Here is a 26,893-nt window from a genome sequence, read left to right as displayed (position 1 = left end):
TATCTCTCTCTCTCACTGACCCTCCCCTGCTCATGCTGTCTCTCAGAAATAAATTTAAAAAACATTTAAAAAAGAAAGTAAAATAAATGCATTTAGTAGGGGACACGGGGAATGGGTACGTTATCCTGGCATGATATTTGATACATTGTGTGATATCTCTCTCTCCCTCCCTCTCTGCCTTTATCCTCTTTCGTTTTCTCCCTACTTAGATGATACATCATTGATAGATTATGATAGGTAGATGATAGACAAATAGATCTCAGGTATGTATGTCTACAAATTATACACACACTCAACTTGTTATACAAATAATTTTGAGACCATATATCTAAGACTGTACATATAGGTTTGCTTAATAATTAGGTGAATAAATTTGGGCAAAAGGAAAACTATGATGTGGTGATGAGTATGACAACAAAGCAAATGATACTGATGATGTGAGGTCTTTTTTTCAGATAAATACATTTTTTTCTTTGTGACCATGATGATCACAACTTCCATTTATGTGAGTATTAAAATATGCCAGTTTCTACAAGTAGGCCTTGGAATCTCAGCCAACACCTTCCTCCTTCTCTTCCACATCTTCACGCTACTACTGGATCACAGATGTAAGACCACTGACCTAACCACCTGTCACTTGGTCTTTGTGCACATAATGAAACTCTTCACTGTGCTGTTTTTGATGTCTACGGACCTGTTTGAAACACTAAACTTTCTGAATGATTTCAAATGTAAGGCTTTATTCTGCATGATCCGAGTGACACGGGGTCTGTCCATGAGCACTACTTGCCTCCTGAGCATCCTCCAGGCCATGGAGGCCTCCTGGCGCCTCCTGGTTGGCCAGGTTTAAACAAAAGTGTTCAAAGTACATCTTCCATTCTTTTCTCATATTATGGTTTCTCAGTTTGTCTCTCAATAGTAACTGCATCTTGTATACTGCTGCTTCTAATATCACCCAGAGAAAGCTACTGCATGTCAGTAAATACTGTTCACTATCCTCAGCAAGCTCCTTTGCCAGGGGACTGCTTTTCATTTTGACATTACCTAGAGATNTGATTTTTACTATTTATCTTCTTCCACTTGGTTTGGGGTGCTCTTGTTGCTCTGCCTCTAGTTCCTTTAGGCGAGTTGTTAGATTTTGCACTTGGGCTTTCTCTAATTTCTTGAAATAGGCCGGGAGTGCAATGTACTTTCCTCTTAGGACTGCCTTTGCTGCATCCCATATAGTTTGGATTGTTTTATTTTCATTTTCATTTGTTTCCATATATTTTTTAATTTCTTCTCTAATTGCCTGATGGCCCATTCATTGTTTAGTAGGGTATTCTTTATCCTCCATGTTTTTGGAGGTTTTCCATACTTCTTCCTTTGATTGATTTCAAGTTTCAAAGCAGTATGATCTGACAGTGTGTATGGTATGATCTCAATTCTTTTATATTTATTAAGGTTGCTTTATGTTCCAGTATGTGATCTATCTTGGAGAATGTGCCATGCGCACTTGAGAAGAAATTGAATTCCTTGGCCTCAGGATGCAGAGTTTTAAATATATCTGTCAGATCCATATGGTCCATTGTGTCATTCAAGTCCATTGTTTCCTTAGTGATTTTCTGTCTGGTTGATCTATCCATTGCTGTAAGCAGAGTATTAAAGTCCCCTGCTATTAGCACTTTCTTATCTATAAGCTTGTTTCTGTTTGTGATTAATTGTTTTAAATATTTAGGTGCTCCCATATTCGGTGCGTAGACATTTATGATTGTTAGTTCTTCCTGATGGATGGACCCTGTAATTATTATATAATGCCCTTCTTCATCCCTTGTTATTGTCTTTAATTTAAAGTCCACTTTGTCCGATATAAGTGTAGCTACTCCGGCTTTCTTTTGACTTCCTGTAGCATGATAGATAATTCTCCATCCCCTTTCTTTTAATCTGAAGGTAACTTCCAATCTNATGTCGTGCAGAAGATCAATTCAAATTACATCTAAGGGGAGTTCTCTGTGCCTCTTGAATTTCAACATTTACTTTTTCCCCAGGTCGGGGAAGTTCTGTGCTCTAATTTGTTCCAGGACTCCTTCAGCACCTTTCCCTCTNAGTGGTGACAAATTCTTTGAATTTTTGTTTATTTGGGAAGACTTTTCTCTCTCCTATTTTTAATGACAGGCTTGCTGGATAGAGGATTGCTGGCTGCATATGTTTTCTGTTCATCACATTGAAGATCTCCTGCCATTCCTTTCTGGCCTGCCAAGTTTCAGTAGATAGGTCTGTCACCACTCTTGTAGGTTTCCCTTTGTATGTTAGGGCCCTTTTCTCCCTAGCTGCTTTCAAAATTCTCTCTTTGTCCTTATATTTTGCCATTTTCACTATGATATGTCGTGCAGAAGATCAATTCAAATTACATCTAAGGGGAGTTCTCTGTGCCTCTTGAATTTCAACATTTACTTTTTCCCCAGGTCGGGGAAGTTCTGTGCTCTAATTTGTTCCAGGACTCCTTCAGCACCTTTCCCTCTCTCTTCCTCTTCTGGGATTCATATGATACAGATATTGTTGCGTTTTACTGTATCACTGAGCTCTCGAACTCTTCTTTCATGTTTCTGGATCAGTTTGTCTCTTTTTTTGTCAGCTTCTTGTTTTTCTATAATGGTGTCTTCTAAATCACTGGTTCTCTTTTCTGACTCTTTAATCCGTGCATTGGACACCTCCAGTTTATTATGTATTTCATTTGTCGCATTTTTAAATTCATCATGCCTACTTCTGTTCTCCATGTTGTTTGTAGCCATAGTTTCTTTAAGATCCTCTATGCTTTTTGTAAGCCCAGTGATTAATTTTATGATTATTGTTCTAAAATCTTGTTCAGTTATGCTGCTTATATCTGTTTTGAGCAGCTCATTAGCTGTCAATTCTTCTTGAAGTTTCTTTGGAGGAGAGCTCTTTGGTTTCATCATTTTGGTTAGTCTCTTGTTAGTTTTAAAGACTTGTTATGTACTCTGCACCTGTGAGCCTTGCTGTACCCAAGAAGACTCCTTGACTGTCCAGGGCCTATCCTTTCAGAAAGTGTTCTTTGAATGGTGTTCTTGGTCTTTCTTGTTGAGACCTTGGTTATTTTATTTTCCTACTCATAGTGGTATTTGGAACTGTCCATCAGGGTACTTTCACTTGTTTCTTGAGATAGCCCTGGAGAAGAAAACATACAGACAAACACACCAGGAACATAGGGACACAAAGGTGCAAACAAATCCAACAATCACGCTAACTAAGGGGGGAAACTAAAAAGCAATGAGAAAAGACGGAGGAGGGAAGGCGAATGATAGAAAATAACAATACAGAAGAAAGTCAAAAAGAAGAAGAAAAGAAAATGAAGAAAGAAGAAAACTGAAAGAGAAAGAACAGTTTAAAGCATATAACCAGATTTCCGAGTTACAATTAAATAGCCGGGTGTATGCAGTGCTTGTTGAAGAGCTAGAGAAAGAGAGAGATGATAGGGCGGAGATGAGGCAAAATTGGAGATAGAATGAACAGGCAGAAGGGATAAGAAGCTTTTTTCAAAGAGCTAAAGGCTGGAATATGGTTGCAGAAGTGAGAGAAAGAAGGTGGTGTTATCTACAGAAACTATCTAGTCTGATTACTCCTGAGAGGCTTTGTTATACCGCCATTAACCGTTCCGCTGGTTACTGCTTCCCTGTTGCCGGGGGTTGAGGGAAGTGTCACAGCCTCAGATCCGCTGGGGTCAAGCAGTAATACAACCCAAGTGCGTTTGGGGAACTAGCAACTTTAGGTCCGCAGAGTCCATGTCCCCTCACCTCGCTGCAACTGCTTTCCCCGCAGCCGCCTCTTCAGCAACAACTTTTCGCTCACGCAGCCACCTTTTCACCAGGTGCCGGCAGCACTTCACCAGGTCGCAGCCACCACCGCTTTAGTGGGCCGATGTCGCGCGCACCACTGCCGCTTCACCAGGTGCCCGGACCGCCCCCGCAGGCGTTGCTGTTGGTTCACCGGGCACCGCTGCCATGGATGGTGCAGGGCGCACAGCAGGTCAGTTTTTTCTGGTGCCTTCTGGGACCAGGGCACCTAATTTAAAGTCAGCACCCCAGCCAGAGCTAAAAAAACACTGTCTTTCCAAGCCGAAGTTTTTTCTCTTCTCCAGGGACGATTCTATGAGCCATCTCAGCTTTTCTTTCCTTTCCCCTGGACTTGTGGCAGCTCACCACCACTCTCCGGTTTATCACTCACCGCAGCGGCACGCAAGCCGGGCTCCCTCCCCTCCCTCTGTGTCTCTGGTCCTGTCCCGCTTTTGTCTTCCCCAGTTCGCCCTTACGCACTTATGAGGTTTCCTTCCCAGTGTACTCTGTCTCTTTCTCTTCCCAAACTCCTATGGCTCAGTGTCCTACGACTTCAGGCCTTCTCTGTTTGAGAGATGAGTGCAGGCGAAATGTACGGTGCTTCCTACTTCTCCACTATCTTGCCTCGGATCAATGATGTTTAAAATTCTAACCTGACCCTTTCATGGGTCTTTATTAAGAAGGGATACTGTATTTTGTCAAAGACTTTTTCTGTATTTATCGACAGGATTATACAGTTTTTATGTTTTCTTTTGTTAATGTGATGTATCACATTGATTGATTTGCAAATATTGAACCAGCCCTGGAACCCAGGAATGAATCCCACTTGATCATGCTGGATAATTCTTTTTATATGCTGTTGAATTCGATTCACAAGTATCTTGTTGAGGATTTTGCATCTGTATTCATCAAGGATATTGGCCTGTAGTACTCTCTTTTTTGCTGGGTCTCTGTCTGGCTTGAGAATCAAAGTGATGCTGGCTTCATAGAATGAGTCCAGAAGTTTTCCTTCGATTTCTATTTTTTGGAATAGTTTGAGATGAATGGGTATTAACTCTGCTTTAATGTCTGGTAGAGGGGCGCCTGGGTGGCTTAGTCCGTTGAGCGTCCGACTTTCACTTAGGTCACGATCTCGCGGTTCGTGGGTTCGAGCCCCGCGTCGGGTTCTGTGCTGACTGCCAGCTCAGAGCCTGGAGCCTATTTCGGAGTCTGTGTCTCTCTCTCTCTCTGACCCTCCCCTGCTCACGCTGTCTCCCTCTCTCTCCTAGAAATAAATAATAAAAATAAATAAATAAATAAATAAATGTCTGGTAGAATTCCCCAGCGAAGCCATCTGGCCCAGTGTTCTTATTTTTTGGGAGACTTTTGATAAGTGATTCAATTTCCTCACTAGTTATGGGTCTGTTCAGATTTTCTATCTCTTCCCGTGTGTGTAGTGTGTGTGTGTGTTTAGGAATTTGTCCATTTCTTCTAAGTTGTCCAGTTTGTGGCATATAATTTTTCATAGTATTCCCTGATAATTGCTTGTATTTCTGAGAGGTTGGTTGTAATAAGTCCATTTTCATTCATGATTATGTCTATTTGAGTGCTCTCTCTTTTCTTTTTCAGAAGCCTGGCTTCAGGTTTATCAATTTTGTTTATTTTTTCAAAAAAGGAACTCTTGGTTTTATTGACCTGGTCAACAATTTTTTTATTCTATCTTGTTTATGTCTGCCTGTTCTTTATTATTTCTCTTCTTCTGCTAGTTTTTGGGTGCTCTATCTGCTCTGGTTCTAGTTTCTTTAGGTGCGCTGTTAGATTTTGCATTTGTGCTTTTTCTAGTATCTTTTAAAATTTTTTTTAATGTTTCATTTATTTCTGAGAGAGAGACACACACACAGCATGAGCAGGGAAGGGTCAGAGAGAGAGGGATATACAGAATCTAAAGCGGACTCCAGGCTCTGAGATAGCTGTCAGCATAGAGCCCAATGTGGGGCTCAAACCCATGAACCATGAGATCACGACCTGAGCTGAAGTTGAATGCTTAACCAACTGAGGCACCAAGGCGTCCCTCCAGTTTCTTGAAATAGGGCAGTAGTACAACATACTCTTCTCTTAGGGCTGCCTTTGCTGCTTCCAAAGTGTTTGGATTGCTTTATTTTCATTTTCATTGTTCCCATACATTTTTAAATTTTTTCTCTAATTGCTTGATTGACCCATTCATTCTTTAGTAGGGTGTTCTTCTTTAACTTCCACGTTTTTGGAGGTTTTCCAGACTTCTTCCTGTGGTTGATGTCAAGTTTCATACCATTGTGATCTGAAAGTGTGCATGGTATGATCTCAATTCTTTAATATTTATTGAGGGCTGCTTTATGACACAGCATGTGATCTATCTTGGAGAATGTGCCATGCACAGTTGAGAAGAAAGTGAATTCCATGGCCTCAGCATGTAGAGTTCTAAATATATCTGTCAGATCCGTCTGGTCCCATATGTTGTTCAGGTCCATTGTTTCTTTAGTGATTTTCTGCATAGTTGATATATCCATTGCTGTAAGTGGAGTCTTAAAGTCTCCCGCTATTAGCACGTTCTTATCTTTAAGATAGTTTCTTTTGTGATTAATTGTTTTATGTGTTTGGGTTCTCCTGAATTCTATGTGCAGACATTTATAATTGTTGGTTCTTCCTGATGGATAGACCCTGTAATTATTATATAATGCCCTTCTTCATGTCTTGTTACTGCCTTTACTTTAAAATCCAATTTGTCTGATATAAGTATGGCTACTCCAGCTTTCTTTTGACTTCCAGTAGCAAGATATATATTTCTCCACCCCCTTACTTTCAATCTGAAGGTGTCCTCAGGTCTAAAATGAGTCTCTTGTGGACAGCAAATAGATGGATTTTTGTTTTCTTATCCATTCTGCTACCCTATGACTTTTGATTGGAGCATTCAGTCCATTTAAAATCAGTGTTATTATTGAAATTTGTGGGTTTAGAGTCACTGTGTTCTCTGTAGGATTCCTGCTTGTGATGGTGTTTCTGGTACCTTGTGTTCCTTGCAACATTTCCCTCATAGAGTCCCCCTTAGGATTTCTTGTAGAACTGGTTTAGTGGTGATGAATTCTTTCAATTTTTGTTTATTTTGGAAAACCTTTATCTCTCCTTCTATTCTGAATGATAGGCTTGCTGGATAGAGGATTCTTGGCTGCATATTTTTCCTGTTCATCACATTGAAGATCTCCTGCCATTCCTTTCTGGCCTGTCAACTTTCAGTAGATAGGTCTGTAACTACTCTGATAGGTTTCCCTTTGTGTGTTAGGGCCCTTTTATCCCTAGCTGCTTTCAGAATTCTCTCTTTGTCCTTATACTTTTTTCCAGTTTCACTATGATATGTTGTGCAGAAGATTGATTCAAGTTACGTCTGAAGAGAGTTCTCTGTGCCTCTTGGATTTCAATATCTGTTCCTTCCCCAGATTAGGGAAGTTCTCTGTTATAATTTATTCAAGTACCTTTTTGGCTACTTTATCTCTCTTCTTCTTCTTCTAGAATTCCTATGAAAAAGACATTGTTCACTTTGATTTCATCACTCAGTTCTCAAATTTTCCTTTTGTGCTCCTGGATCAATTTATCTCTCTTTTTCTTGGCTTCCTCTTTTTCTATAATTGCATCTTATAATTCACCTATTCTCTCCTCTCTGCCTCTTGAGTCCATTCAGTGGCCACATCCATTTTAGTATGCACCTCATTTATAGCATTTTTTAATTCATCACAACTATTTTTAAGGTCTATAATCTTTGTAGCAATAGCTTCTCTGGTGTGTTCCATGCCTTTTTCAAGCCCAGCGATTAATCTGATAACTCTAGGTCAGTTATGTTACTTATATCTGTTTTGAGTAATTCTTTAGCTGTCATTTCTTCCTGGAGTTTCTTTAGAGGAGAATTTTTCCGTTTCATCATTTTGGCTAGCTTTCTGTCTCTTGTAAGTTTTAAAAGCTTGTTATGCACTCTGCACCTCTGAGTTCTGCTATATTAAAGGAGACTTATTGACTGTCCACGGCCTGTCCATTCAGGAAGTGTTCTTTTTTAATAGGGTCCATTGTTCTCTCTTGTGCCTTTGGTTATTTTTTTCCCTACTTGTAGTGATATTTGGTACTCTCCACCATGTGTTCTTTGGGTGCTTGTGTTTTGAGGTAGCTCTGAAAAGGAAAAGACAGGCAAACACATAGGGAACAAAAGAACCCAAACACACAGACAAATCAAACAAACAAACCAACTGAAAGGAGAAAACATTGACAAAAACAGAAAACAAAAACACCAAAGACAAAGGACAAAAGACAGTCTAAAAGCATAAAACCAGAAACCCCAGCGATAAATAAAGAGCAGAGTGGAAACAGTGCTGATGGAACACCACATACAAAGAGAGAAATGTCCGGAGTGGGGAGGAAGTGAAATTGAACATTGACCAGGCAGAGAGACTAAAAGGCTTAATTCAGAGAGGGAAAGAGGAGAATATGATAGGAGGCGAGGAGAAACAAATGAAGATAATGTTACCCAGAGAAACTATATAGTCTGATTATTCCAGAGAGAGAGAAAGGAAGATAATGATGGAGGTGTAGAATATGTATCAAGAGAATGGATTAAATAAGACTGTTTAAGGAAACCAATTACCAATGTGTCCAGTCCACAGGACGGAAGAGATAAGAATGAGATAAAGAAAATATATCTGAATAGCCTGAATTGATCTAGAGTTAATCACAACATTGAATCAATGTTGGTCTTGCCTCGTCTCTGGGGTGGAGGGGGGAAACAGCTCTCCAGCACAAATGGGCATGGTTTGGCGTTGGCAGGTCTTGTCTTCATTGCGATCCAGTAGGCCGCTCCCTGACGCCCTGACTTGGTGGTTGTGCGGGGGGGAATGATGGTGTCCCCGTATCTTCTCAAACCAAGCATGGCAATTCACTCTTTTGAGTCTGATCCCCCTAGGCTGAGGGTGTAGCCAAGGTGGGCTGTGTTCTATGTCCCAAGCCCTGTCTCGTTTCCAGATCTTAGTCTTATTGATACTGACTGAAATGTAATTCCACAAGCCAGGACACTTTGTAGCGGGGGCTCGAGTAGGGGGAGAAGAGGAGCAGTTTCTCTTGGTGCCACCTGGGATTGGGGCACCCAGCCAAAAAAGCGCCACAGCTACTGAGAGATAGGATCACTGTCTGAATGCCCTGCAGTTAGAGATTAGATGATAAGATCCTTCCCGGTCCCAGGCCGAGGTTTTTCTCTTCTCCAAGGACAGTTCTATGAGAAGTTTCAGCTGCTCTTTCTCTTCCTCTCATCTCTCCATGACTTTCTGCGGAAGGGGATCCCTCTCCTCTGTGCCTCTGTGTTCCGGCCCATTTTTATCTTCCCCAGTTTGCAATCACTCACTCATGAGGCTGTCTTCTTAGTGGATTCTGTCTCTTTTCCTCCCAGACTGTTGTGGTTTCGGTGTCCTATGGTTTCAGGCCTCCTTTGAGAGATTCAGGCAAGTGAAATGTACAGAGCTCCCTACTTCTCCACCATCTTGCCTCTTTTACAATAGAATGTTTTAAATTATTACAATGTTAAATCCATCTGTTCCTGTGTGTCTTTCAAAGCCATTGTCACTTTGTTAACTTTCCACTTAGATCATCAGTCCATTGTTGAAACTGCGGTGTTAAAATCTCTTACAATTATTGCATTATTACTAAAGGGCCTTTCCTTTATATTTGCTAGTAATTGTTTTATGGACTTGGGTTCACCAAACTAGGGGCATAAATATTTACAATTGTTAGATCTCCTTGTCATTTAGACCTCCTTATTATCATATGGTGCTATTCTTCATCTCTTGTTACATTATTTTGTTTAAAATCTTGTTTCTTTGATAGAAATAATGCTACTCTGGCTTTCTCTTGACTTCCGTTTGCATGATCATGCTCTCCATTCCCTCACTTTCAATCTGCAGGTGTCTTTAGGTATAAAACAAATGTCTTCTGGAAACATTGATGGGTGTTGTTTTTCTTATCCATACTGACACTGAGTATTTGAATGTGTAGTCTATGTACATTCAGAGTAATTACTAATAGATGTTAACTTAGTGCCATTTTATTACTTATTTTGTCATTATTTCTGGAGAATTTCTCTGTTTCTTTCTAGTCTTCATTTTATTCGATCTTTCTTTCTTACTCAGAGTGTCCCCTTTAATATTCCCTGCAGGGCTGGTTTAGTGGTCACCAAAGTCTTTCATTTTTATTTGTCTGGGTAGTCATTATCTCTTCTGCTATTCTGATCAACAGCCTTGGTGAATAGAGTATGCTTGGCTGCATATTTTTCCTACTCAGCATGTTGAATACGTTATATCAGTTCTTCTGGTCAGCCCAGTTTCTAGGGGAGGTCTGCTGCTAACCATATTCACGTTCTCTTGTAAGTTACGGACTTCTTTTCTCTTGTTTCTTTTAGGAAGTTTTCATTATGTCTATATTTTGCCAGTTTTACTACCATATATCTTGATGTTTGTCTGCTTTTGTTAATTTATAGAACTTCTTTGTTTCCTCTTGGATTTGGTTGTTTCAGATTAGAGAAATCGTCATCTATAATTTCTTTTTGGTGCAATCGTTAATGAGATTTATTTTCTATTTGCTACATCATAGTGAATACGTAAAAATGCAACAGATACCTGTATATTAGGTGTACATTCTACAAATTTACCCAATTAATTTTTAGTTCCAATATTTTCTAGGTGGATTTATTACGGTTTTTATATTAAGTGTCATGTCATTTGCCAATTGTAAGTTTTCATTCTCCCTTACCAATTTGAATGACTTCTATCTTTGTTTTCTCCTGTTGCTGGTTACCATTTTCAGAACTATGTTAAACAAAAGTGGTGACAGTGGATATTTTGTTTCCTTCCTGATCTTAGAGGAAAGGTTTTCACTTTTTTGCTTTGGAATATGATGTTAGTATGTGGTGTTTTTTTTTGTTTTTTTTTTTAGTATGTGAACTTTTCATGTTGAGATATGTTCTTTCCAAACCCACTTTGCTGAGCCTTATTACAATGAATGGATGTTTTAGTTTGTCAAATGCTTTCTCTGCACCTACAGAGAGGATCATATAGTTTTTACCCTTCATCGTTTTAATGGAATTTGTCAAATTGGTTGAAGTGTGAATTTTGAACCACACATGCATCACTACAATAAATCACAGTGGATATTAGTTAATGATTTTGAAAATTTAGTATTGAATATTTTTTGGTAAAATTTGTTGAGCAATTTTGTTATCTATATTCATCAGAGATATTGACCTATAAGTTTTTGTTATTTTATTTTATTTTTAATGTCTTTGTCTAATTTTTTATATCTGTGTATTAATGGCCTTTAAAATCAGTTTGAAAGTTTTTCTTTCTATTCTTTTTTTTTTTTAGTAGTTTGAGAATAGTTATTAATACATCTTTAAATGCTTGATAGAATTCACCTGTGAAGCCATCTGGCCATGGACTTTGATTTGATTTGTGTCGGTGTGTTTTGATTATTGATTCAATTTCATTCATTACAGTTTGTAAAAATTCTCTATTTCTAGGAATTTTTATCTGTTCCTTCTTGTTTGTCCAGTTTTTACCATGTAATTTGTTTCTATATGATTTTGTAATTCTTTGGATTTCTATCTGCATTATTTTAGTATATTATTATCTAGTTTATTTTGTTTATTTTAGATCTTTATTCATTTATTTTAGTGCTTTTATTTAGTTTATTTTAGTTCTTTATTTCTGATTTTATTTATTTGAGTCTTCTACTTTGAATATGGCTAAATTTTGTTTAATTTGTGCTTAGTTTTTCAAAGAACTACATCTCAATTTAAATGATATTGTCTATTATTTTATTTTATTTTTTAAATGGTTGAGTTTTGTTAAGTTTTAAAACCAGGAAATGCTGGGTCTGTTATTTATGACCTGGTACCTGCTTAGGTGGTAGATGTTGCAGATGGAGACCCTTCTTCATTCTCATTGTGAAACAAATCTTACATTTTGGAAGACTATATATGAACAGCTATTTTTATTCAATGAAAAAGTGAGAGTAAGGCATAGAGAATTTCAATTTACTTTCTACATTCACATATGCATAGCTTCCTCCAGAATCAACATACCCTACCAGAGTAGTACTTTATTTACAATAGATAAACCTACACTGGAGGGGGGAGGCAAGATGGCAGAGAAGTAGGGAGCTCTGTACATTTCACTCGCCCCCATTTCTCAAACGGAGAAAGCCTGAAGTCATAAGAACCCTTACAGAATCCAGGAGTTTGGGATGAAAAGGAGACAGAGTCAGCCGAGAAAACCTTCTAGCGTGAGTGCAAACTGGGGAAGATAAAATCGGGCTGGGACCAGAGACACAGGGGAGGGGGATCCCCCTCTGCAGGGAGCCGCAGTGAGTTTAGGGGAAAAAAGAGTGGCCGAAACTGCTCAAGACACTGTCCCTGTCGCTGGAGAAGAGAATAACCTCCACTCGGGACACAGAGGGATCCAGTTTCCTGCTCTCCAGCTGACCCTAGGCGGGATACACTCGTCCCAGGCGACCCCGGGAGAAACTGCTCCCTGCTCACCAGCTCGACCTGGTGGGGACCCACAGCAGCTGTGCCTTTGTGCTTCTGGCTCGGCTGGATCCCCAGGAAGGAGGCAAGAGGCTTGAAACTGTTCTGAGGGACTTGACTGCGAGTTTATATTTCAGACTACGGGACACAAGGGACCTGGTTTCCTGCTGTCCAGCCAAACCTAGGCGCGACACACTGGTCCCAGGCGACCCCGGGTGAAACTGATCCCTGCTCTCCAGCCCAACCTGGAGGGGATGCAGCAGCGCCTGAAGTTGCACACTTGGGCTTCTGGCTCAGCTTGATTCCCAGGAGAGAGGCGAGAGGACTCAAACAGCTCTAGGGACTCGCCTGTGAGTTTATATTTCAAGCGACAGGACACACAGAGATCCGGTTTCCTGCTGTCCAGCTGACCCTAGGCGGGACGCACTGGGCCCAGGCGACCCCAGGTGAAACTGCTCTTTGCTCTGCCAGCCCGACCTGGAGGAGACGGGAGCAGTGGCTTCTGGCTTGATCCCCAGGGGGAAGGAGAGAGGCTTGAAACTTCCCTAAAAAACTCGCCTTCGAGTTTATATTTTGGGCAATTTCAATGGGGCGCTCAGACTAAGATCTGGAAACGAGGCCTGGCTTGGGATATAGAGCACAGCCCACCTTGGCTATGCCCCCAGAACAGGGGGGTCACACCCAAAAGAGTGAGTTGCAATGCTTGGATCAAGAAGGGACTGGGGTGCCGCCACTTTTCTCCCCACAACCGCCAAGGCAGGACTTCCGCAGGACACACTGGACCAAACCATGGCATCCCTGCTAGAGAGCTGCCTTCTTCTTCTCCTCCTCCTCCTCCTCCTCCTCCTCCTCCTCCTCCTTCTCCTTCTTCTTCTTCTTTTTACCGGAGCCGGGGCAAGACCAACATGGATGCACTGCACTGATTAATTCTGGTCACTGGCTTGCTTAAACAATTACATTTAATACATTCTCTAGATGTAAATTCTACACCTCCACCACTACCTTTTTATCTCTTTCTCTCTGGAGTAATCAGACTATATAGTTTCTCTGAGTAGCATCATCGTCATTTCTTTCGCCTCTTCTCCAACCATATTCCACTCTTTCGTTCTTGTAAAAAAGCCTCGTACTCCTTCTGCCTGCTCATTTCGTTTCCAATTTCACTTCATCTCCTCCCTGTCATTTCTCTCTTTCTCTGTGCTCTTCCACCAGCACTCCATACACCCGGCTATTTACTTGTAATTGGGAAATCTGGTTATATGCTTTAGATTGTCCTTTGTCTATTGGGTTTCTTCCTTTTCCTTTACTTTTCTTCTTTTTTATGTATTTTTATTTCTTATTATTCACCTTCCCTCCTTCCTCTCTTCTTTTTTTTTTTTTCTTTTTCACTTTCGGTATGTGTGTTTGTTGGATTTGTCTGTGCATTTGTGTGCCTTTCTTCCCTGTGTGTTTGTCTGTTTTCTTTTTCAGGGCTCCCTCAAGAAACAAGCCAAAGTACACATGGTAGAGAGTCCCAAATACCATTACAAGTAGGAAAATAAAATAACCAAGGTCTCAACAAGGGAGACCAAGAGATATCATTCAAAGAACACTTTCTGAACAGACAGGCCCTGGACAGTCAAAGAGTCTTCTTTGGTACAGCAGCACTCACAGATACAGAATGCATAACAAGCTTTTAAAACCAACAAGAGATAGAAAGCTAACAAAAATGAAACGAAAATGCTCTCCTCCAAAAAAATTCTAAGAAGAATTGACAGCTAAAGAACTGATCAAAACAGATATAAGCAAAATTATTGAACAAGAATTTAGAACAATAGTCATAAAATTAATCGCTGGGCTTGAAAAAGGCATGGAGTACACCAAAGAAAACTATTGCTACAAAGACTATGGAGCTTAAAAATAGTTGTGATGAATTTAAAAATGCTATAAATGAGATGCAAAATAACATGGAGGCCTCCAATGCACAGATTGAAGAGGCAGAAAGGAGATTAAGTGATTTAGAAGACACAACTATAGAGAAAGAGGAAGCTGAGAAAAAGAGAGATAAACTGATCCAGGAACATGAAAGAAGAGTTTGAGAGCTCAGCAATACAATCAAACGGAATAATATCCATATCATAGGAATTCCAGAAGAGGAATAAAGAGGGAAAGGCACTGAAGGAGCGCTGGAACAAATTATAGCAGAGAACTTCCCCAATCTTGGGAAGGAAACAGACGTTGACACCCAAGAGGCACAGAGAACTCCACTCAGAGGGAAGTTGACTTGATCTTTTGCACGACATATCATAGTGAAACTGACAAAATATAAAAACAAAGAGAGAATTCTGAAAGCAGCTAGGGAGAAAGGGCGCTAACATACAAAGGGAAACCTATCAGAGTGGTGACAGACCTATCTACTGAAACTTGGCAGGCCAGAAAGGAATGGCAGGAGATCTTCAATGTGATGAACAGAAAAAATATGTAGCCAAGAATCCTCTATCCAGCAAGCCTGTCATTCAGAATAGAAGGAGAGAAAGAAGTCTATCTAAATAAACAAAAAGTGAAAGAATTTGTCACCACTAAACCAGCCCTACAAGAAATCCTCAGGGGGACTCTCTGAGGGAAATGTTGCAAGTAACACAGGGTACCAGAGACACCACCACAAGCATGAATCCTACATACGACACAATGACTCTAAACCCATATTTTTCAATAATAACACTAATTTAAATGGATTAAATGCCCCACTCAATAGACATAGGGTAGCAGAATGGATTAAAAAAAAACCAAACTCTATTTGCTGTCTACTAGAATCTAATTTTAGACTGGAGGACACCTTCAGGTTGAAAGTAAGGGGATGGAGAAATAGCTATCATGCTACTGGAAGTCAAAAGAAAGCTGGAGTAGCTATACTTACATCAGACAAACTGGACTTTAAAATAAAGACATTAACAAGGGATGAAGAAGGACATTATATAATAATTACAGGGTCTATCCATCAGGAAGAACTAACAATTATAAATGTCTATGCACCAAATATGGAAGCACCTAAATACATAAAACAATTAATCACAAACAGAAACATTCTTATCGATAAGAATGTGCTAATAGCAGGGTACTTTAATACTCCACTTACAGCAATGGATAGGTCAACTAGACAGAAAATCACTCAAGAAACAATGGACTTAAATGACACATTGGACAAGATGGATCTGACAGATATATTTAAAACTCTACATCTTGAGTCCATGGAATTCACTTTCTTCTCAAGTGTGCATGGCACATTCTCCAAGATAGATCACATGCTGGGTCATAAAGCAGCCCTCAATAAATATAAAATAATTTGATATCATACCATGCACACTTTCAGATCACAATGCTATGAAACTCGAAATCAATCACAGGAAGAAGTCTGGAAAACCTCCAAAAACATGGAGGTTAAAGAACACCCTACTATGGGGGGCCAGGGTGGCTCAACTGGTTAAGTATCTGTCTTCGGCTCAGGTCATGATCTCACGGTTCGTGGGTTTGAGCCCCGCATCAGGCTCTGTGTTGACAGCTAGCTCAGGGCCTGAAGACTGTTTCAGATTCTGTGTCTCCCTCTCTCTGTGACCCTCCCCTGCTCACAGTCTCTCTCTCTCTCAAAATAAAGATTAAAAAAAAAAAACCTACTAAGGAACGAATGGGCCAATCAGGCAATTAGAGAAAATTAAAAAATATATGGAAACAAATGAAAATGAAAATACAACAATCCAAACTCTATGGGATGCAGCAAAGGAATTACTAAGAGGAAAGTAAATTGCACTCCAGGCCTATTTCAAGAAATTAGAAAAAGCGAAAGTGCAAAATCTAACAGCGCACCTAAAGCAACTAGAGAGAGAGAAACAAGAGCACCCAAAACCCAGTAGGAGAAGAGAAATACTAACAATCAGAGCAGAAATAAACAATACAGAAACCAAAGAAACAGTTGAACGGATCAATGAAGCCAAGAGTTGGTTTTTTGAAAAAATCAACAAAATTGAGAAACCTCCAGCCAGGCTGCTAAAAAAGAAAAGACAGAGCACTCAAATAGACATAATCGTGAATGAAAATGGACTTACTATAAGCAACCCCTCAGAAATACAAGCAATTATCAGGGAATACTATGGAAAACTACATACCAACAAATTGGACAACTTAGAAGAAATGGACACATTCCTAAACACACACACACACACTACCAAAATTCACACGGAAAGAAATAGAAAATTTGAAGAGACCCATAACTAGTGAGGAAATCAAATCAGTTATCGAAAATCTCCAAACAAATAAGAGCCCTCTGGCAGATGGCTTCCCTAGGTAATTTTACCAGACATTTAAAACAGAATTAATACTCATTCTTCTCAAACTCTTCCAAAAAATAGAAATCGAAGGAAAACTTCTGGACCATTTTATGAAGCCAGCAACACTTTGATTCCCAAGCCAGACAGAGACCCAGCAAAAATAGAGAACTACAGGCCAATATCCTTGATGAGTACAGATGCAAAAATTCTCAACAAGATACTTGCAAATCGAATTCAACAGCACATAAAATGTATTATCCACCATGATCAAGAGGGATTCATTCCTGGGTTCCAGGGCTGGTTCAATATTCACAATTGAATCAATGTGATACATCACATTAACAAAAGAAAACATAAAAACCATATGATCCTGTCAATAGATGCAGAAAAACCATTTGAAAATTCAGCATCCCTTCTTTTTTTGTTTGTTTTGTTTTTACTTTTTATTTCTATTTTCATCCCTTTCTTAAAACTTTTTTCCCTCAGCTTTACTGAACATAACTGACATGCAGTAAAACCTTGGTTTACAAGCATCATTCATTTCAGAAACATATTTGTAATCCAAAGCACTTGTATATCAAAGCGACTTTCCAGAACCATTGGCTTAATTGTGATCATTTGATGTTCAGCATCACATACAACTTGTATTGCAAGACATTGCTCATTTCTCAGGTCAAAAATTATTAGAAATATTTGCTCATCTTGTGGAACACTTCAGAACAAGTTACTCACAATTCAAGGTTTCACTGCTTAAGTTTAAGTTGTACAAGTTATTGCTTCAACATACTTATATATTGCACAATGATCATCATCATAGTTTAGTTAATACCTCTGTCACATCATATAATTACCATTTCTTTTCATGGTGAGAGGATTTAAGATCTACTATCTAGGCAATTTTCAAGTACATAATATGGTATTATGAATTACAGCCACATTGCTGTTCATTAGATCCCCACAACTTTTTATTCTTTTTTTTCTTTTTTTCCCCNTTTCCCCCTAAGATCAGGAACACAACAGGGATGTCCACTCTCACTACTGTTGTTTAACATAGTGCTGGAAGTCCTAGCATCAGCCATCAGACAACAAAAGGAATAAAAGGCATCAGAATTGGCAAAGAAGTCAAACTTTCACTTTTCATAGACGACATGATACTCTACATAGAAAACCCTACAGACTCCACCAGAAGCCTACTAGAACTGATCCATGAATTCAGCAAAGTTGCAGGGTACAAAAATCAACATACATAAATCGGTTGCAACAGAAAGAGAAATCAAGAAACCGATCCCATTCACAATTGCACAAAAACAAACAAACAAACACAAAATACCTAGGAATAAACCTAACCGAAGATATAAGATCTGTATGATGAAAACTATTGAAAACTTATGAAGAACATTCAAGAAGACACAAAGAAATGGAAAAACATTCCATGCTCATGGATCAGAAGAATAAATATAGTAAAATGTCATTACTACCCAGAGCAATCTACACATTAAATGCAACCCCAATCAAAATTGCACCAGTATTCTCAAAACTAGAACAAACTATCCTCAAATTTGTATGGAACCATAAAAGACCCTGAATAGCCAAAGTCATATTGAAGAAGAAAACCAAAACGGGAGGCATCACCATCCTAGACTTTAGCCTCTACTACAAAGCTGTCATCATCAAGACAGTATGGTGTTGGCACAAAAACAGACGCATAGAACAATGGAATAGAATAGAGAACTCATATATGGACCCAAAAATATACAGCCAACTAATCTTTGACAAAGCAGGAAAGAGTATCCAATGGAAAAAAGACAGCCTCTTTAACAGATGGTGCTGGGAGAACTGGACAGCAACATGCAGAAGAATGAAACTAGACCATCTTCTTACACCATACACAAAAATAAACTCAAAATGGATAAAGGACCTGAATGTGAGACTAGAAACTATCAAAACCCTAGAGAAGAAGGCAGNAAATATAGTAAAATGTCATTACTACCCAGAGCAATCTACACATTAAATGCAACCCCAATCAAAATTGCACCAGTATTCTCAAAACTAGAACAAACTATCCTCAAATTTGTATGGAACCATAAAAGACCCTGAATAGCCAAAGTCATATTGAAGAAGAAAACCAAAACGGGAGGCATCACCATCCTAGACTTTAGCCTCTACTACAAAGCTGTCATCATCAAGACAGTATGGTGTTGGCACAAAAACAGACGCATAGAACAATGGAATAGAATAGAGAACTCATATATGGACCCAAAAATATACAGCCAACTAATCTTTGACAAAGCAGGAAAGAGTATCCAATGGAAAAAAGACAGCCTCTTTAACAGATGGTGCTGGGAGAACTGGACAGCAACATGCAGAAGAATGAAACTAGACCATCTTCTTACACCATACACAAAAATAAACTCAAAATGGATAAAGGACCTGAATGTGAGACTAGAAACTATCAAAACCCTAGAGAAGAAGGCAGGAAACAACCTCCTTGACCTCAACCACAGCAATTTCTTATTAGACATATCCCCAAAGGCAAGGGAATCAAGAGTAAAAATGAACTATTGGGACCTCATCAAGATGAAAAGCTTCTGTATGGCAAAGGAAACAATCTATAAAACGAATAGGTAACCGATGGAATGGGAAAAGATACTTGCAAATGACATATCAGATAAAGGGTTAATATCCAAAATCTATAATGAACTCACCAAATGCCACACCTCAAAAACAAACAACGCAGTGTTGAAATGGGCAGAAGAAATGAACAGACACTTCTCCAAAGAGAATATCCAGATGGCCAACAGACATATGAAAGGGTGCTCAGCATCCCTCCTCATCAGGGAAATACAAATCAAAACCACACTGAGATACCACCTCATGCCGGTCAGAGTGGCTAAAATGAGCAAATCAGAGAACTCTAGATGCTGGCGAGGATGTGGAGAAACGGGCACCCTCCTACACTGCTGGTGGGAATGGAAACTGGTGCAGCCCTTCTGGAAAGCAGTGTGGAGTTTCCTCAAAAAATTCACAACAGAACTCCCCTATGACCCAGCAATAGCACAGCTAGGAATTTACCCAAGGTATACAGAAATGCTGATGTATGGGGGCACATGTACCTCAATGTTCATAGCAGCACTCTCAACAATAGCCAAAACATGGAAAGAGCCTAAGTGTCCATCAACGGACGAATGGATCAAGGTGTGGTTTATCTATACGATGGAATACTACATGGCAATGAGAAAGAATGAAATCTGGCCATGATGGACCTTAAGGGTGTTTAGCTGAGCGAAATAAGTCAAGCAGAGAAGGACAAATACCATATGTTTGTATGTATAGGAGGATTAAGAGGAACTTTACAGAGGACTGTAGGGGAGAAGCGGGGAAATAGTGGAGAAAGGGAGGGAGGCAAACCATGAGAGACTCTTGAATGCTGAGAACAAACTGAGAACTGATGGGTATGGGGGGGAAAGAAAGGGGGGGGATGAGCATGGAGGAGGACACTTGTGGGAATGAGCACTGGGTGTTATATGGAAACCAACTTGACAATAAAGTATTTTTAAAAAACCCTACACTGACACATTATAATCAACCAAAATCCAGAGTTTACAGTATTGTACATTCTTGGTGTTGCATATTTCTTTAGTGTTTGGAGAAAAGTATGTTGAGTAGTAGGTATCATTATAGAATGACACAGAGTATTCTAATCGTCCTAAAAGTCCTGCGTATTACAAATATTCTTCTCTTTCTCTTTTTCCAACTACTGATGTTATTATTTTCTTTGCAGTTTCACTTTTCACAGAAAGTCTTATACTTGGAATCATACAGATGCATACTTGTTATTGGTTTATAAAACAAAAGTCATTAATCAAACACCAGATGTAGTTTGATAAAGAAAACAGATCACAAAAACAACAATCATTTTAAGGATTACAGTTAAACTTAATTATAAAAAAGTTGTTCTGGATGGGTATTATTAAAGCAAATATTTTGTAAGTTTCTAGAATTGTTTCCTTAGTGCAGCATGTGTGAAATAAAGAGCCTTATAAAAGGAAACATGTGAGGAAAAGAATAGGGAGTCACAGAATACAGTGCCACAGGAGCCTAGAAATCTATGTCAAATGAGACACTGTGGCAATGAGAGTGTATACCTCATCCTTAAGTGATGCTTGAATGGAGATGAACTTTTAATTTTTACTTACTAAGTGCATCTGGCCAAGTTGGTAGAGGATTAGATGTTGAAAGGCAGGTTACAATTTTCACAAAATGCAGATGTCCTGGCATAGTGCTGAATTCCCTATAAAAATAATTACTACATGGATGGAACTTGAGGGTGTTATGCTGAGTGAAATGTCAGGAAGAGAAGGACAGATACCATATGTTTGCACATATAGGAGGATTAGGAGGAACTTAAGAGACGACCATGGGGGAGAAGAAGAGGAAAAATAGTGGAGGAGAGGAAGGGAGGCAAACCATGAGAGACTCTTGAATGCTGAGAACCAACTGAGGGCTGATTGGGGAGAGGGGAAGGGGATTGCTGGGCATGGAGGAGGGCACTTGTGGGGATGAGCACTGGGTGTTGTATGGAAACCAACTTGACAATACACTATAAAAAGAAAGAGTGCTGAGGTGGACTAGGTGATTAAGCATCCAACTCTTGATTTCAGCTTGGGTCATGATCTTGTTGTTGATATTGAAAATTTTTTGAATCACAAAATGATTAATTCTCCCAAGTGAATTGGTGGATACACTATTCATTCCCAAATGATATCACCTAGCCAGGATTCTGAGACCAATTTACAACACATGTGAAGGTTTCTGAACGTTCTTGAATCATCAGGGATACACAGGGCAATCTGACATGGTGTTGTACTCATTTGAAGTTCGTGGTATTCAAAAACTTTGAGTTTGTTGACAGATACTGAGACCATAAAACTCCTACAAAGGTTACCTAGGGAAATGATCTTACATGTAGAAAAGTTTGGAACCCAGGTGTTTCTCATTATTACCCAGGAATTGGATAATTTCAGTCTTCCCTGTTGTTCTGTCCTCCATAAATATCCCAAAGCTAGGGCTGTCCTACTTCTACAGGCGACATGACACATATGGTCACTGGGGAGATGAGCTGAGGACAATCTTTACCTATAACCTCTTGTTGCAGTTCCATTTCCCACAAACATTCTGACTCTAAAGTTTCATTCAGGTAAGTGACTGTTTCTCAGATTCACTAACTGTGAGTGTTCCAGACTCAGATGGGAGGTGAGATGAGGGAGGATTTTTTCGTGTGTATGTTGAAATGTTAGAATTCTCTTCTTATAGTTTCAGTCTTATATCTTATTGAATTTTAACTACCATCAGTTGATGTTTCCAGATTATAGGTGAATTTAATTAATGTTATTGGAGTATAAATTTATATATTTATAGTTAATATTTGTGTTTTTCTGAGTTCCATTGATTTTAAATGCTTTTCACATTTTCTCACTATGCTCTTCCCCAGGATTGCTGAGAATTAAATGCCTTAAAGGAATGACATCTTTGTCAGCAAGTATTGTGTTTTCCTCTGTACTTCAGAACTAATTTCAGATGCTTTTCAGTTATTCAATGGTGTATGATGACTAACATATTATTTTTGCTTTGGTACCTTTTAGAAAAACACTTTCATGGAATTTACATACGTAGTTTTTTTTTTCTTTTTGAAATTGCCAGCTCTGTTTATCATAGTGCAACTATCACCACTGAACCAACCAACTTACTTGCACCTTTTCACTTGAAATTCTCATAATGACTTTATGCTCTCAATAGCTAGTCATAGGTTTTGCAATGTTTTTAAATAGAATACAGTAAAATTAATGGAGGATATGTTATTGACTAATGCAATAATAAAACAGAAGATAGCATATGATTTGTCATATTGATTATACATAGTGTGTGGGGCAGTCTGGAAAGAATTGTATAAATATAAGATTTATTAAATACAACTCTCAATGACAGATTTTTTATAATTGTGAGGAAATCAATTTTTCTCAAACTATTTTCTCTTATATAACATATAATCTACCTAAAAATATGACTTGGGTTTTTATAAATGAATTCTTCCTTTCATTATCCCTCAAGGTTTCTAATATTTGATGTCATTTAAAAAATTATGATTAGTGTTTATGCCAGGTTTATTTAACGGTGACATTTACCCACTATTAGTATCTATGATTATGTACATAATTTGGACTTAAAAAATTGAAAATACCCTCAAGTGAGAGCAAACAATTTAGAAGGAATTTCATCTTCATTATCTGTCTTGTGGAACTGTTCATGGTTTGCACTGTTGGCCCCAAACTAGTTGTCTCTCCTTAGACTGAGTGCTAAGATGTGCATTTAGATTTATAAGTTTTCAACATTTGAGCCAGGTCCATGTTCCCCTATACATGTTCACCATTCTATAAAATCTACATTTTCAAATATTTTATTTCTCCAGATGTAGTTCATGTTTTCAAAATCTCATGATTTTTCCTTAGCAGCATTGCCAGATTAACTGAATATAAGCAAAAGATGCTGAAATTGAAATTCAGAAAAGTGGCAATGACTTTTACTGACCACTATGCAATACTTGCATGTTTTCATGTGATATGTGTAAGCAATAGTTAGGACATACATCTATCAAAATAATTAATCATCATTTGCTTGATAATGAAATTTAACTGAGTGTTTTACAGTTTATTCCCCAACCAAAATCTATGCAAAACACAGACGAAAACCATCAAGACTGTCATCAGGGGAAAAAAAGAACATTATTCATTTGTTCAGCAGGAGTGTGTTTTAGTATGTGATAGCCATATACAGAGAGCAAGGGTGAATTAGAGGTGGCCAGCCAGCCATATATACCATAATCTGGTAGAATAAAAATTTAACATTTTATTCATATCATTTTATTGAATATATTTCCCTCTTTTTGTGATATGGCTTGTGATACATGTCTTATATCTTTAAATTATTCATATATACACTTATTAAATAATTGCAATTATGTTAGTGGCTAAAACACAAATGTTGGTTTAGTGAGAATGGACTTTGATCCCCCAAACTTGGAGATCATTGTGTCTTTAAGCAAATTTCACCCTACTCCCTAGTGTGACAGCAGAACCCAAGTGTTCTTTGTGTCCAGATATGTTTGTGGCAACTATTAGGTTTTTTGTTTCTGATATTGAAGATAAATTTGTCACATAATACATTTTTTGAAAAATAGTTACAGACATTTAATCACATGCACTATTACTTCTTTAAAAAACCACATATATCAGGGGTTTTAGAGCAATATTTTACCTCAGCAATGACATTCTGAGTTTCAGCCAAGAAAACTCACTCTCAAAATGTTCTCAGTGAAAACAAAAGTGAGTACTCTTTCCTCTCGAAAGAAGAATAAATAGAATGATTAATATAGATAAATAGTTTAAGTCCTGGATCACATTAATTGGACAAAATAATTATGCCTACATACAAGGCAAATAACATGATAAAATAATTGCAAGCCTGTTTATTGACATTTTACAAAGTATTCTTATATTGAAAATATCCTGATGAGACATGAGGATAAGCATATTTTTACTGGAGCATTTTTGAAGTTGTTCATTTATGTATTTTGAGTGGGGAGCTGCAGAGACAGATTTAGGGAGAGAATCCCAAGAATGTTCTGAGCTGTCAGTGCAGAGATTGACACAGGACTGACTTGAGCTGAAGTCAAAGTCAGACTCAACTGATTGATCCACCAAGGAGCCCCTATTGGGAGATTTTTAATGGAATGGGAGTATATCCTTTTATTAAATAAAAACCCCAAAATAGATCTCCGTGTAAACATTTTGATACAACTCTGTGGATGTCATAAAGTGGAAAATTGTGTTTTTGTCCTCCTGAAAATTGAAAATTGTCCTCTTGAAAAGATATGGTATTCAGCAATTCCTTACTGATATAAAAAGAGTTTATAGAAGGAATCACTGTGAATGAAAACAAAAGGGAATGAGCCAGGTTCATGTTCAATAAATTTTTAAAATAGGATTTTAATAAAATAATTATTTCTATCCCCTGGATGTCTACATCAAAACCCTCATATCCCTTATATGAATACATTAGGTTGTATGACAATGATAATTAAGGTTGTAGATAGAAGGATGATTAACAATTATGTGATTTTAAGGTAAGATTATGCTGAGTTATCAGAATAAGCCAAACATAATAACAATGGCTTCTACATGTGGAAGGAAGAAGAAAAGTGTCACAATATGTGATGGAAAACTCACTTGGGCATTACTTTTCTCAATTGTTTGTTTGGTAATTCTTTCCCTGTTAGCATAAATGTACATCAGTTCAACTATATAAACACATTTGCATACTTTATATAGATATTAATATTCTTAATACTAAATATGGTATAGTATAAGGCAGAACAATAAAGCAAAACTTTCTAAAGAAGAAATGAATGCACCATAGGAGTAGGGAAAATGTGTATATTGTCCTGGCATGAATATGAATATGAGATCTCTCTCTTTCTCTCTCTCCCTCTCTCTCCTTTCCCTCTTTCCTTCTCTCTCTTTCTCCCTAGTTAGATGATACGTATGTTATAGATGATAGATAGATAGATAAATAGATAGATAGATAGATGATAGATAGATAGATAGATAGATGATAGATAGATAGAAAGATAGAGATGACAGATAGATACGTAGGTGTATATTTGTCTAGACAAATATTTTGAGACTGTATTTCTAAGAATTTTGTGATGTAGGTTTAATGATTAATTGGGTGAAATAAAACTTGTGGTGATGATTTTGATCACAAAGTAAATGATATTTATGATATAAATTCTAATTTTTTTCAGATACACAAAAGTATGTTTTTCTTGGCCACTGTGATGATGACATCTTCCATTTATATTACTATTAAGATAGGACAATTTTTACTGATTGGTATGGGAATTTTTGCCAACACCTTCCTCCTTCTCCTCCACATCTTAATGCTCCTTCTGGATCACAGGCCTAAGCCTTCTGACATGATCATCTGTCACGTGGCCTTTGTCCACATAATGAAACTATTCACTGCACTATTTCTGTTGTCTACAGACTTGTTTGAAGCTCTGAACTTTATGAATGATTTCAAATGTAAGTCTTTATTCTGCATGATCCGAGTGACACGGGGTCTCTCCATGAGCACTACCTGCCTCCTGAGCATCCTCCAGGCCATCATCATCAGCCCCATCAACTCCTGGTTGGCTAGGTTTAAACATAAGTGTACAAAGTACATATTCCATTCTTTTATCATCCTATGGTTTCTCAGTTTTTTTCTCAATAGTAACTGCCTCTTGTATACTGCTGCTTCTTTTAATGTGACCCAGAGCAACCTACTGAATGTCAGTAAATACTGCTCACTTTCTCGCATAAGCTCCATCACCAGGGGACTATTTTTCACTTTTTCATTATCCAGGGATGTTTTCTTTATAGGAGTCATGTTGCTCTCAAGTGCATACATGGTTATTCTCTTGTCCAGGCATCAGAGGCAGTGCCAGCACCTTCACAGGACCCACTTCTCCTCACGAGTCTCCCCAGAGAGAAGGGCCACCCAGACCATCCTGTTGTTGGTGACTTTCTTTGTGGTCATATACTGGGTGGACGTCATCATCTCCTTTTCCTCAAGTCTGTTGTGGACATATGATCCAGTCATCCTGGATGTCCAGAAGCTTGTGTCCAATGTCTATGCCACTGTTAGTGGATTGGTACTAATCAGTTCTGATAAAAGGATAAAAATGTGTTTCAGAAATGTTGGAAAATTACAATCTAATTATAATTGCTTATTCATGAAATAGTTATTGAAAAATGATTATTTTGATTTTATTCAAATGATAGAGTAATTAATTATAAAACATTAAAAATTTAATGTTAGTTTAAGTGTAATTTAAAAGTATATTTTATTTTTTCTAAATATTTTTATTTTTTATTTTTATTTTTTAAAAATGTTTTATTTATTTCTAGGAGAGAGAGAGAGACAGCGTGAGCAGGGGAGGGTCAGAGAGAGAGGGAGTCACAGACTGAAACAGGCTCCAGGCTCCGAGCTGGTAGTCAGCACAGAGCCCGACGCGGGGCTCGAACCCACGAACCGTGAGATCATGACCTAAGTGAAAGTCGGACGCTTAACCGACTAAGCCACCCAGGCGCCCCTATTTT

General features: G+C 38.3%; 2 protein-coding genes across 2 annotated transcripts; both read left to right on the top strand.

The window, feature by feature from the left end:
* Positions 1–481: 481 nt before the first annotated feature.
* LOC144232354 (putative vomeronasal receptor-like protein 4) lies at positions 482–3,908 on the top strand. Its single transcript, XM_077765188.1, is given in 3 exon segments — positions 482–822; positions 824–1,083; positions 3,817–3,908. Coding segments are annotated over 3 exon segments (693 nt in total).
* Positions 3,909–3,915: 7 nt separating this feature from the next.
* LOC144232353 (vomeronasal type-1 receptor 90-like) lies at positions 3,916–26,535 on the top strand. Its single transcript, XM_077765187.1, has 2 exons — positions 3,916–4,023; positions 25,555–26,535. The coding sequence occupies exons 1-2, from the start codon at positions 3,916–3,918 to the stop codon at positions 26,533–26,535; spliced, it is 1,089 nt and encodes a 362-aa protein (XP_077621313.1).
* The last annotated feature ends 358 nt before the right edge of the window (positions 26,536–26,893 follow it).

The sequence above is a fragment of the Crocuta crocuta genome, unplaced genomic scaffold (assembly GCF_008692635.1).
Source record: "Crocuta crocuta isolate KB4526 unplaced genomic scaffold, BGI_CrCroc_1.0 scaffold498, whole genome shotgun sequence".
NCBI lineage: Eukaryota > Metazoa > Chordata > Mammalia > Carnivora > Hyaenidae > Crocuta > Crocuta crocuta.
This window is presented reverse-complemented; position numbering and strand designations above follow the sequence as displayed.